Source organism: Manacus candei, unplaced genomic scaffold (assembly GCF_025592945.1).
Source record: "Manacus candei isolate 608988 ecotype Guabito, Panama unplaced genomic scaffold, ASM2559294v1 h1tg000090l, whole genome shotgun sequence".
NCBI classification, from domain to species: domain Eukaryota; kingdom Metazoa; phylum Chordata; class Aves; order Passeriformes; family Pipridae; genus Manacus; species Manacus candei.
In genome coordinates, this window is record NW_026138138.1 from 175,308 (window position 1) to 189,183 (window position 13,876).

At 46.4% G+C, this 13,876-nt stretch overlaps 2 protein-coding genes across 4 annotated transcripts in view; both read right to left on the reverse strand.

The window, feature by feature from the left end:
* The window catches only part of SEPTIN5 (septin 5), a 40,362-nt gene extending 35,995 nt beyond the window's left edge, over window positions 1-4,367 (reverse strand). Inside the window, exons 1-2 of one of the 2 annotated variants that reach the window (XM_051767961.1) lie at window positions 4,259-4,367; window positions 4,115-4,125 (exon numbers count right to left, since the gene is read on the reverse strand). In XM_051767961.1, coding sequence (XP_051623921.1) covers window positions 4,115-4,125; window positions 4,259-4,301 — 54 coding nt within the window. In that variant the 5' untranslated portion in view covers window positions 4,302-4,367. Of the gene's footprint in view, window positions 1-3,611; window positions 3,726-4,114; window positions 4,126-4,258 lie in introns of those variants that run through there. The other variant, XM_051767958.1, reaches the window with a different exon arrangement.
* A 2,898-nt stretch (window positions 4,368-7,265) lies between these two features.
* Window positions 7,266-13,876, reverse strand: part of LOC127460908 (septin-2) — a 34,691-nt gene continuing 28,080 nt past the window's right edge. The window contains exon 13 of one of the 2 annotated variants that reach the window (XM_051767971.1): window positions 7,266-8,049. The gene's annotated coding sequence lies outside the window, so the exon portion shown is untranslated. Of the gene's footprint in view, window positions 8,053-13,876 lie in introns of both variants that reach the window. The other variant, XM_051767970.1, reaches the window with a different exon arrangement.

Genomic DNA, 13,876 nt, shown 5'->3' on the forward strand with positions numbered 1-13,876 from the left:
ACTCAAGGAGTCACAATCATAAATAATTCATTTAACTCTGAGAAAACTGAAAAAGTCAGTGATACTCTGCTCTGCTTTCAGGTTCCATGGTTTTCTGCACAAGCAAGAACTTTCCTCTGGTTTAAAGACTACAAGAACTGTTATTGTAAGAAAAACACTCAGGTGAAAGACAGCAATGACTCAAAGTCATGGGGCAGGTACAAATGCTCCAAGCTGCTCCAACAGAGACTTTGGAGGGATTCTGTAAAGACCAAGCTCTGCTTCTGGTCTTTCTTGTGCAGTTGCTGTACAAGGGAACCTCACCCTCACATGATACTTCTCATCACTTACTTCACAAAACTCAGCTAATCCATTTTCACCACACAGGTACCTACACAGACACTGAGGGTCACAGCAGGTCATCCTCACCCGCTCCAGACACAGGGATCACCCCTTCTCCTGCTCCAGACACAGGGATCACCCCTTCTCCTGCTCCAGACACAGGGATCACCCCTTTTCCTGCTCCAGACACAGGGATCACCCCTTTTCCTGCTCCAGACACAGGGATCACCCCCTTCTCCTGCTCCAGACACAGGGATCACCCCCTTCTCCTGCTCCAGACACAGGGATCACCCCTTTTCCTGCTCCAGACACAGGGATCACCCCCTTCTCCTGCTCCAGACACAGGGATCACCCCTTTTCCTGCTCCAGACACAGGGATCACCCCTTCTCCCTCCTCCCAGTCTGCTCCTGGTCACCAGCAGCTGCCTGCACGGGAGTTGTCCTCAGGGGCCAAGGGCAGTGTCTGCAGCTCGCTCAGGTGCCTCTGCACCATGCAGGGCATCACTTTTCCGGGGATAAACTTTCTTGTAAGCCCACCTGGGCTTATTTTTCTGTAAGCACAGCAGAGAAAAGGAGAAGGCAGTTCAGCACATGCTAACAGGGAACTGGGGGATTTCCATCAATGTTCCATCCAATGTTCTCTGGTCAGCAAGGGTTGAAGGTTGACCTTAAAATGATGCACTGTGTTGGCACAGTTGCTATTTTAGATAGAAGACATCTCTGCTGTTGCAATATCTACTGTTCCAGGAAACATGGAAATGTCTCCTTCTCTTTTTTTAACACAAAAACCCAAAGGAGTCTGAACACAAGTTTTTAAGATATAAACCCCAGATTCTCAAAAACTGAAACACAAAGGCAATGGATTAAGTTCTCGGTGTCTCACAATGACTGGCACTGAAACCACTCCTCCAGTCAAACTACCTTTTGCACAGCATCTTCTCCATACACAGCACCTCCATATATATTTTACTGACAAGGAGACCACTTCAAAATATGTTCAAGTAGAAAAAAAGGACCAAGCTCAATACAAAAGGCACAACCCTGTAATTTCAAACCCACTGAAAGAACTGGATCCACCAGATAGTCTCTGCTCCCACACCCAAACAACTTTGCAAATTGATGGGGTGGGGAGAGATCAACTTGGGAAGGAGAGGTTCCCATCCTCCTGATTTAAAAAGAAACAATTACTTCAAAGAAGAGACATGGGCCGGAATGAGCAAGAGCAGCTTCAGAGACAAGGCAAGGTAACACCCCAAACACACACACGCCGACAACCCGAGCTAGGAGGATGTTCTGCAGGAGTGTGCCAGGAGACTCCAGTTCAACTGGGTACTTGGGTGGTTTCACCTGCACTCCTCCCACAGCAGCACCTCGGGCTTTGGCAGAGCATCCACCCTCTGCCCTTGCCCTGTTTGGTTCTCAGGTCAATACTCCTGACAAATTGCAAGGTTTCCCTCACACGGGGCCCACGCACATGGGACATCAGTCACGGCTTCAGCTGCCTCCCCACGGGCACCACGCAGTGATCCAGGGGACACAAACTGCTGGGAGAAACCACCCCCCCAAGAGGTGCTGAACAGAGGTAACACGGACTGAGGAGCCTCGTCTCACCAGGCAACCTGCTGCAGAGCTTCAACCAGAAACTGGATCCCCCCAGCCCAGGCTCTCAAACCACAACCCTTCCCCTTGGAAAGCTGGGTGCTCTGCACACAGAGACCAGCACCAAACCTCCATGGACTTCCACAGCACAGGAGGTCAGTGTCTGATTAATCAAATAAGAGGTCATTCCTTGAAAATCAGAGAGGTGGAGAATCTGTTATTTTTTCCTCATAAATGGTAGTAATTAGGAGCCCAACCTGCAAACCAGAGTCTCCTAGAGCCAGACAGTGCATCAGCCCTGACTGTGCTGGGAGGGAGGATGAAGACACATTCTTTGACACCACATTGTTCCATTCTTTGGACTCAGTAAGTGATGAACATTATTAAGACTTATCCAAATGCTACCCTACTTACATGCAACCTATTGTACTGCCCTCTCAGAAGCTCACTTCATTTCCCAACTATTTATAAAAAAAACCTTATATAATACATTTTGAAAAATTGGTTCAGGCAAGAATCACAGTTTTAGTACATCTTTTAAATTGTTACCTGCTGCCAGATGTGAGCAGATTGGGGAAAAAAAGTGGCACAGGAAAAAAAATCCTGCTCTTAAAGGATGTTAAATAAAGTTAAAATTAAAGTGAACGTACGAAACCACAAATTAACGGATTGCTTTGTGTTCACAGCTCGTTTTCCCTCCACCATCCACAAGGAACATGGCTGGCCCAAACCCATAATGAACTGTGCTCTGTCATGCAAGCCCAGCTCCACACTCAGTGGCAGATGCAGGGATACACCTCTGCATTTGAGGAAAGGTCTCTTCTGCCCCAGCAGAACGCTGCCCTGTCCTGCAGACACGGGCTCTTCGGGGTACACACTCCAGCCCCCCTCGCCTATGCAGTGTGACAAGGGCCTTCAGGAGACAGGATAACATCTACAACAGACTCCTCTGATCTCTACCTCACTTCTGCCTCTGGGGAATGAGCAGAACGGAGCCTTGTACCTAACCTGCTTCCCTCTTAATTTAAAAACAAATGAACTAAAGAACAGCATGTTTCTAGTGGATCACAAAGCTTCTCCCCAGTTCACAGATTACACTAAATGTTCTGCAATTTCAGAACACATTCTGGAGTGTTTTCCTCCAGAAATAAAGCAAGAATTAGCTGCAATACTCAGAAATAACTACAAAATACTAGCAAAACTTTAAGTAGCTTGGGAAAAATGCATCTGGTGATCCCATTATCCTATTACCCCTGGATTTACTTTGTTCTTCTCATCACTGCAATCAGCAGCTCACAAAAATGCACAAGTATCTTTTCAGTGCCCAAGTCTGCATTATATAGGGAAACATCATCTCTTGCTGTGGCCAGGTGAATGCCCAAGTTGCTGCAATGCTAGTTTGCTTTTCTGTGGCCCAGGAAGGCTGTGCAGTACCAGGGTCTCAGCAGACAAGGTGTTTGCTTCCTATGGAATTGGAGCCTCAGAGAAAGGCTGGACCCAAAGGCAAGTGTGAGCCAGGCTGGGAGTGGGTGAGCTGCTCCCCCTGCACTGCCCTGCTGTGTTACCATCGCCTCCATCCCCACCCTTGAGAGACGGAATTCTAAGCTCTTCCATCATCATTAAAAAAACCCTCTTGCCTACATCCCGATGATGGGTGCTAAGGAACACACAGGGCTCTGATAACCCCTTACCCAGGCATTCAAGATCTGCAAAAAAAGATTCCTCTTCCTTTCAAATATCCTACATCCCTCCAAAGACCAAACAGAGAACAAAAAACCTGTCGATGTCATCTGATTGCATCACTCCTCCTCTCTCTCCGGGACTCAAAGGCATGTCTCCAAATAGCTATAAGCTTTGCAAAGCAAAACAGATGTTCCCTAACCCCCAAATCCCGGCCGCCTGCGAGGTGCCGACGGGCTGCAGCACCGAGGGGCGGCAGGACCGGGGCTGTGTCTGCGCATCTGTGCTGCGGAGGGGAGAGGGATGGGAGACGTGCTCCCAATACCGAAACGCCTGCGCCAGCCCCCGCGCTGCCTTTCTCCATCCGAACCCGCTCGACACACCCAAAGGCAGCGAGAAAAAAGAAACCCAACCCAGGACCCGGGGGGATGCGGCGGGCAAAGCCGAGCCCGGGCAAAGCCGAGCCCGGGCAGCCGCCGCATCCCGCGGAGAGCCCCGGCCGGAGCCCACCTACCTGCTTCTCCTCTGCGGGGCGGCGCGGCCAGGGCGGGATGCCCGCGGCGGGGACCGGCGGCGGGGAGAGAAAAGGAGACAGGGTGAGGCGGGGGGGCCGCGCCGGGCCGCGGGAGGGACCGGCCGCGCGTCCCCGCCGCCTCACCTGCGGTCACCGCCTTGCTCTTGTACCGCGTGCCCGCGCTCATGGTGCCTCCGGGGCCGCGGCCGAGCCCGCGTGTGCGAGGGCGGCTGCGGGACCGGGCGAGGGAGCGAGAGCGGCGGGGCCGCCCCGCGAGGGGCCGCGGCCGCCCGGGGCCGCCAATCCCGGGAGCGGGGCCCGCCCCGGGACCGCCCCCGCCGGGCCGCACCGGCACCGGCACCGGAGCGACAGACCCCTGCCCGGACCTGCCGGGCCGCACCGGCACCGGCATCGGAGCGACAGACCCCTGCCCGGACCCGCCGGGCCGCACCGGCACCGGCGCGACAGACCCCTGCCCGGACCCGCCGGGCCGCACCGGCACCGGCATCGGAGCCAGAGCTCCCTGCCCAGACCGCCCCAGAGCCCCCTGCCCAGCCCCGCCGGGCCACACTGGCACGGGGCATCGGAGCCAGAGACCCCTGCCCAGAGCACCGCCTGCTCTCGACACAAACACAACAGCCAGAAGAGGGAATACAGCGTTAAAAAAATAAATAAATACAAAACCCAAACACAAATGGAATAAATAGGAAATGCGTTTCCAGATTTAGCGCCTCGAAATACAGTGGGAAGTCCTGAATCATACTGCAACCATGCTGCGTGAAGTAGGAATGTGTGCTCTCTTTCCATTAAAAAATTTTTAGAGAGGTTATATGGAAAGTTATTTTAGGTAAAAGCTGTCAGTATAACTCTTAAAGAAAAGGCAAGAGAGAACTCAAATGAAAAGCAGCAGTTGCACATGATTTGAGAACGGCTCATAGAAACCTCAACAGTAGAGGAGACAGGAGAGGGGGATGTGAAGACTCGGGACACTCAGATCCTTCCCCTGCCTTCCACGGCTGCAGGGAGGGCTCATGTCTTCCACATTTCAAGGACAGGTAAATTATCAAACCTGAAACTCTTCCAAATACAGGACAGAATAAGCTTGGCAGGGTGATGGCTGCACAAGTGCAAGGGCACTGCCCTGCCTTGGAACAAATCTGACACCAATGCCACAGTACTAACTTTTCAAATCCTTGTAGTTATCACAGCATTTATCTTGGCATTTCTTCCACCTTCTCATTCAAAACATCCCTCAGATCTAAACAAGGAGACACTTTCAAGACCAGAGATTGGTAATCCCAGGCACATACATTTTAAAACCCCATTAGCTCATTCTGAGTTCACTTTTGGCCATCGATTCAATGCATCAGAAAAAAATAAATCACGTAATTGTCAGCACATTTTCTTGTTTTTAAACACTAGAGAGCCAGAGAGCATTAGAGACCCTGCACCATAGTTAAAGGCACCAACGAGCCAATCAGCCTTTCATGAGTTGGTTTATAGTCTGCCACAGTGTTCAAAGCTAATGAAGACTGAAAGGACCACAGTCAACTCTCCTTGATCCTGCTGAACAGTCATTAAAATAGTTACATATGGGCACTTTGTCTCAGTGCTGGAAAATGTCAGCCTGGAGAAGGCCAGGGTGGAATTCCGAGGAAGTGTCTTGTCCTCCATGGCCCTGGCACAGCTGGCACCATGGGAGTGGAAATGCAAGGTCACAAAAGCAGGTTCTAGGCCATCCAGAGATCTTCAGACTAGCAAAGACTTGGCTTAACAAATATACATTCCCCCAGTAAACTGTGAAGTATTTTAACAAAACCAAGTTCAAATGTAACTGAAAATTAACATCAGACAACATCAAAGAAGTGGTAGAAAGCATATGGGATCAGTAGCACTGCAAGCCCTTCTGGGACAATTATTAAAACAGATTTTGAGCCAAAATGCTCCATCTGGAATCCACAAGCCCAAAGAAGGTAAAGACTACAACTCCTAATCAGTATCCACTAGTAAAAATCTGTTCACTAAGGCTTCCCACATGAGAATTGTGACAGTGACATTAGGTACCTTGCTTTGAAAAGAGGGAGGAAAAACCCCTCTGTTCTCAACAAAATTAAAGACTAGATGCTTTTGAAAGTGCACTTCCCCATTGTCCTAACTGGCTTTGAAAGGTGGAGCTTTCATGTTCCCTTTGCTCAGAGCTAATCCAGCCCTAACCAAGGTCTGTGACTGCAGCCTGGGTTTCTCAGGAGGGGTGTGGCTGCTCCAACTTCCACAAGCACAAACGGACAGCACATCATTTTCTCAAGGTTGCGAAATATCATGCAAAATTCTGGAAGAAAAACAGTAAGAAAGGTGCAAATAACAGCAAACTACTGATGAGATGAAGTTTCCCATTAAATCTCTCACCTTGGCCCTCTGGACAGACACACTTAAATTCAAATCTTCAAAAACCTGAAGAGACTTCGTGTGAACACAAACCTGTCACTGAATTTCTTCTGTCACCTTCATGATAGCAGCCACTGAGGTAACAGTGAAATGTCCAGTTTATGCAGTTCAACTCCAAACAAGGCAAATATGCATCCCTGTGTGTTTGTGAATCCTATCCTGATTAAACACTCATTGCTAGACAGCAAAATTAAGGCTAATCATTACATGAGAGACACCCCAATTTAGTACAGAAGACAAAGTGTCTCAATCCCCCTATTTGCAAAGTAATTTACATTTATGCATATATAAAACACACAAGACTACAAAAGCATGCAGAAAAGAGCTACACAGTCAGTAATGACGGAAAGGAAATACTTTATAAATTCATGAATGTTGCTAAGATGTGCAAACAGATTTTCCAAGGTATTTACCCACCTAAAAGACGTCAGTAGGTGCCTAATGAACTTTGGGAAAAAGTGGATGCAAAGCCTTGCTACCCAACTTCCAGGTAAAACACTTTTAAAGTTGTTTTGAAATGAAATCAAAGCAGTTTATATGCAGAGAAATTTTAGAAAATGCCTTCATTCCTCAGAGCAAACATCACAATTCCTTTGAATACACACCATGCACGACAGCATTACAGCACTTCATAGATTAGCTTGAAAAAGCCAAAATAAAATAAAACAAAAAAAACCAACTCCCCCAGAAAAAAAAAAAATCCACATTTTCCACATTCATACAATTTATTACAAAACTCGAATGAAAATTAGTGTTATGGTATATAAAAAATTGAGTACATGCCATCGCTCAGCTGACAGATAGAAATGCCTGTGACAGTTGTTGCCATCAATACTTGAGACCCTCAGCAGACCCTCAGAGCAGCACACGAGCCGTGGTGTGTGCAGTGTTCACGGACAGTAAGGCACACGAGTCAGAACAGTCAGCTTTGCTGCACCACTGCTGGAGCATCAGCGCTTTGGACATTTTCTCATACAACCACACAAATGCAAATCACCAGAGATGAAGCTCCAAAAGTAACAAAAGCAGAGAGAAAGTTCTGAAAAACTGATATGATACATAATGACTTAAAATGGCAGGTGAAAGTTATGATACTGTGCAAACACACGTTTTACTGTAAACAGGCCACAAAGTCTTAGTATTAACCATGAAACTGTTCAGAACAACCTATCAGATACATGATTAGCTCCTTAAACCCACCACAATGACTAGTCCATACAGAGTACTCTTATCAGCTTCTGATAAAAAGATATAGGAAGGATAATAAACCCACATTTATAAGTATGAAGACAGCATTACCAAAAGAATCAAAAAAAGATACACTGTAAGTTGAATAACATTGGATATATAAAACAAGCCGTTTTACAACACGTTCTTCAGACTTTGTGTTTGTTTTAGCAGGTCTTGGTCTGTGGCATCCAGCTTTTGCATTTGAACGGTCCCATTCGGGCAAAGAAAACAGAGCACCCATCCACTTAGAGACCCGTTTGCTGCTGGGGACAAAATGGAAAACAAAGAGCATTAGAAAGGACAAACTGTCAGCACTGTCAGAGCATTTGGGGCAGCCTGAGCCCCTCCAAGGAAAGCAGCATAATCCAGGGAACGAGGAGCGACAGTCCCTGCATCACAGGGACCTGCCCGAGAATGAGATCAGCTGAGCAGCCTGGCCCCAGATGTTTATCACAAATGTCTAATCAGAGCTAATAAATGAGAACTTATTTTTAGCTACATACTTTGTTCAGCACCACCCCCCTCTGCCTGCAAGAACACCAGAAGTGTGTTACAGCTCATCTCCAAAGCACTGCCCACCAGGCACCAAGGTGAGGCAGCACTGCTGCTGGAGCACAAACCACCCGACAACAGGGCTACAGGGGAGCAGCAAGGCTGCTGTCATGCACCAACACTCCTGTGACACTGCTTAGGTAAAACAGGAAAGAAGATTTTTTCCCAGCATTTGTACAGCAGTACTCCTACGGCTGAAAAAAAGGGATACCAGTCTGTACTTTCAAAAGGAACTTCCAGTTTTGGAATTTCTACAGTTACTTGCCAACCAAAAAGGCTGCTACAAAGAAAGCAGAATTCTAGCTTTCCCTGAAAATTGGGTCTTGCTTAGGAAGATGTGTCAGATTTGGAACTCAGGGAAACACCTCAAATTCTCCAGTCCCAAAAATACTCATTCCTGACAGGAAAAAAATAGCTTAAACATTCATCTGGATAGAGGAAAAAAAATATCCTAGAAAACACTGTTGTGTCAACTCACTTATAAAATACAGTGCAACACTCATCCAGACTACACCTGGGATAAGGAGCAAGGAAAGCTGCCAACAGGGTGCATTGCTCTTGGTCATTCTCACTATGGGGATTCTGCTCAATGCACAATTCCTGCACCTTGTGAGAAGTCCACCTAAAACAAGCAAGCCAGCAGTAAGGCTTTAAAGCCAGCGTCCATAAACTGCTAAGCAAACTCAAAATTAACTGTTGTGCTACACTGCTGCTTTGAGTATGAAAGAGAAACTCGATTTCTGCCACTGCCTGCCCAGCTCCAATCTGCTCCAGGTACCTCCAGAGGAAACCGTGCCTGGTGTGTCAGACTCACAAAAAGACTGGAATTTCCAGTGAATGTGAAGGCTCAGGTTATAGGCACAGCTGTGCATTTATGTTTCCAGCATCAGCTACACGACACCCACATTTATGTGGTCATGGAACACACTTGGGTGTTGGCAAAGGATGTTTGTAGAGTTTTAGTGTGGATTTGTTTCACTGCTCTTGCTTCCTCATCTCCTTGTGAGACAATATTTCATGATGCAATTCGGTTGGTATCGTTCTTGACAAGTTTGATCTGCATCTTTCTTAGACCAACCTTACAGTCCCCCATGCTCCTTTCACCAACACAGTGTTAATAAATGCCTCCAGCTGCAAAGTGGATTCATCCCATCCTTTAAGAGAGAGGCTACATTTCTGCAGTGTGCCATTCAAACAAGACTTCCTCAGTGAGCAGTGTAACCAGCAAGCACTACGTACACCTGCTCCCTGAAGCACTTGGTCACACTGCTCAGAGTCTTGTATTTTAAACATTTCAAAAACCTGGGAAAGAATGGGTTTGCCTCCCCCTCGGCTGTTTCCAAGAACACGACTACAATGCAGGGTAACTTGACATCTCTACATGTTCATTTCTGAATTCCCAATGAGAGAAATTTGCTTTCTAAGCAGCTACAGTTTCTCACTGACCTAAATTGTTTTTCTTCAAGTAGCACCCATTTTATGTTGTAGGTGCACCCCTCTGAGTGTCCCATCATCAGCAGGAACTTTGGGAAATGGCATCTTCCCACAAGGCAGAGGAGTACTGGACAGCACCAGTGCCTGCTGTGAGGTAGTTTTGACTCATTTTGTTACCTGCACCCCAAACGTTTTGAATTTCTGCTATTTCAGTCACCCTCAGTTGACTTCACTGTTTCAAGTTTGTTCCCTTTCCTTTTCTGGTCTGCAGAAGCCCTTGTGCTTCCCCATAGCAAATGTCATCACCGAGTTCACAGGCAGTGACAAACCCAGCCTCTGAACTGCTCTCTAACGTTCAGCAGTGAGGTTTGCTGATATTGATAGCCAGGAATCACACACAAATACCAGACTCCAAGCTTCAAAACTGTAAATGTTCCTCTGTTTCTTTAGCACAAGGTGTCTCTGAAGCATTTTCAGGTTCCCCATGATACCACGTCAGGCTTTGGCACAGACCTGGTAGGTCTGTGTACCCATCCCTCGGGCACACTAAATGCCCAAGAATTCTGGAAGCAAGCCAGAAGCCATCATTCAATCAGCCCATGCATCCAGGAGCTGCAGTGGATACAGCAGTGTGTCACTGGCATAGGGGAAGAGGTGGAATATGTCACTTGTAACATGCCTGGGCAATCAAGGCTCTAAGAGGCAGAGTGCCAGGTGCCACTGCACATATGCCCAAGAACTGGGAATGCCACTGCAGCCACCACACTGGGGATTTCATCCTTCCCAAGGCATCCACACACTACTGAAAGCAAATAAACGTCACTCCATTCACCCCTGACAACAACAGTTGCTCTCAGAAGTCTGTTCTCTAAAGGAGACAACCCCTGGTGCCAGCCCATCAGTGCAGGGTTTGCTCAACAGCTCCACAGTCAGAAGAGCTGGAGCACAATGGTGCCCTCCTGCTCTAGTTTCTAAGCCAGAGAAACATCCACTGGCAGTGCCAGGCAATTGTTCCAAATATTACAAATTTGCCCAAGCTTCACATTCTCCAGGTTCTCAATTTCAGCTGCCAAAAACTACAGCATGATCTCTATTCCCTCAAATGACATTTCTCATCAGATCAATTCAGCATTCAGCAGCATCGTTTGAAGGCTGGTTGCTATGACAATGCTTTTGTGTTGTTCTGTTAAATAATGTCAATTCATTGTCAGAAAGAAGGAGCTGTTTAGTGTCTTCAGCACTGTTCTTACCAAGGATCAGTGTTAGCAAGCTCAGGAGGCTTTAAAATAGTTGTGGAAATTACAACCTATACTAAAAGAATTTTCAACATCCTACAGATATTTTAAGTGCAAGATGCTTGGGTTTCTTTTTTATATGAGCATATTTCCCTAACTATAACTACATTTCCAGATGGCTGTATTAGCTCTCCATAGCCTGGATACTGTCACTGGCTTGTCCCAGTATGATCTTGACGTTGAGTGAAGACAACAAACCAGATTTGTAAGAATAATGAGAGGAAAACAGATTGCAAAGAGATACACTTTCAGAAACAGAGAGGGAAAAGGAAGAAATATCCACCAACAACCACTTAATTTGATAAAATAATTCCAGCTTTTCATAATAATCGCTCATCTGAGATGGACAAGTTCAGGAACTAGTCGATATGCTCCTGGAATTACTGCAGGCTTATTTCAAAAGCATTTTGTATTGGAGTACCCAAATAAAATTAAGCCTGTTTTAGGTTTTGGTAACTTATTCCCCCTTCCATCTTTCTCTTCAAACCTTTATTTGAACTGTCAAGTATAAGAAGCTTTGACCCTTTAGAGCAGTCTTGTGCTTTAGAAGAAAAAAATCTGAAAAAGATTAGTAAGGTGAATCTATCAAAAGTTAGGGTAGAAAAAATTGTTACTGCTTATTCCAAGAATATTTTGGTGTCCAGCTGTGCTCTCATTGCCTCCTACAATCTCCTCCACTGCACTGTCTGTACACAGAAGCTATGAAATGTTTAGAGCAAACAGGTAAAAGGGCAGGTCAGCACCCCTGTTAGGCTGCACTCAAAGATCTTATTCAGCACCCTCTGTGTTCACAGGCCTTTGCCAAAGCTGCAGCTGGGAACAGGAGTGACCAGAGTGCCACAATCACCTTCCCTTCCCACCTCTGACCCAGGCTCCACCAGCGCTCGTCCTCCTTCCCTGTCAGGATTCTGCTTCTCCAGAGCAGGAGATCTGTCTGTCCATCCATCCCTCTGGAAACCTGGGGCACGTTCCCTGTGTGTGATCTTTGCCTCTGTCACCCTCCTCGTACCTCAGCCTTGAGAGCAAAGGAGACTGCTGGAAGGAAATTCTCCCTCTGCCCTTCCCATAAACCCTTTCAAGCTGCCCCTATTCAAAAGGGATCAGGCAAACCAGACCTTCCAGTCATCCCATCTGTGCAGCACCTCATGGGAATACAGACTTGTCAGGCTTTTTGGCAAGGTTTTGAGCTTAACACTTTTTAATCATTCTGCAATGCCCGACTCCTTCTAGAAAACCCCAAAGCATCCAGCAATCTCCTCCCCACCCCAAAAGACATCTGAAACCAGAAGTGGGTATTTCACATACTTGGATATCAGCACATTTCATTACCCTACTGCTTATTCTCCAGCTCTCATCTCTGAAGGTTTTTACACCATACTTCTCTTTTCCCAAAATACCTGAAAACATCTTTATATCTGTGCTTTATGTAGGGGAAAATATTTTAAGGGACTTTTGAATAAAATAAAAAAATATGTATGTATCCAAAATAAAAAGGAGTGAAAATAGTAAATTTTATATAAACTGTCTATAGAGTCACATATTTTTCTCAGTATAAAGATAAGTAAGGGTGCAAAAGAGCAACTGGAGAAGAGACTGTGGATTCAGTAGCAGAGCTGATCCTTTAAAGTTGTCGTAAAACTAGAACCCAAGAGATGTTCAAGATAAGCTGTGATAGAACAAAAAGATTGATATCAAGTATATTTAAATTTGTTGTCAGTTTGGTTCTGTTAACCACTGTGTTAATTACAAGTTTCCTGGTTTCTCTAGAAATAGAGAGTTAAATAAAATACAGCAAATAAATCTGATGGGAATGCTGGAGGTTGAACTCGTCATTCCTCCTGAACTGCAAAGTCACTTAACATGCATGAGAGAAACCTGCCTAAGGGTAAGTTCTGGGTGAGGATTCACTTCAACACACTGCCAGGATCATATAGCAACACCCTGGCTCAGCAGGACTGCAACTGCAGTTCTGACTGTGCATACTGGCCAATAACTTACACCATCAGCATCTCAAGGGTAACAAAAAATAAGTTCAAAACTCTTTCCTGAAAGCAATCTGTCAAACATGATTTCCACAGTAGCTGCAGAAATGGAGCTCAGTGAATTCCAAAGAAACAGCAGGACCTCCATGTATGAAGATCTCATTCAAATCCTTCCCAAATTTGTCCCCACTCGGTATTTCAGACCAATTAACTTCCTCGAGATTCAGTTCCAACTAAATCACAGCAAGATCATGGGAACACTCAGTTAAATCTGCAAATCTCCCCTGCTTAGCACCCTCAGTGGTCCAAGCTGCACTCCAGGTCAGCAGTGTGAGGTACCCCCAGGGTAACACTGCCCTGGGCACAGCAGCATGGCCTCAACTCTGTTTGCTTCCGTAGCCATGGCTGCAAACTCAGCCTGGGACAAACTGCTCCAGGTCAGCTTTATAAATACCATAGCCAGTACTGCAGAAGCTGTGAAACACAGGGAATCTGGGGCCATCACTGGCTAGCCATCAGTGGGAATACTACATCCCATCAGCCCCCAGAGCCTGATTTCACAGCAAAGCCAGCATCTAGGAACTCAAGACAGAACTCTGAAAGCATTTGCCCCACTTGCCATCCTCTGCTCTGCAAACAACTATGGACAAGGTTATTACACCTACAGTGGGTTTTTTCTGACTGAATACAAGTGTAAAGGTGCCATGTGATTAAACATGATTTGTGAGTTGCACAAAGAATTGAGCTCCTTTGCAAAAAACAGTACCAACCACTTACACTGCACTAGCTGTCCTGCAGCAAACAGCCACTGCTGTGCTCAGAGT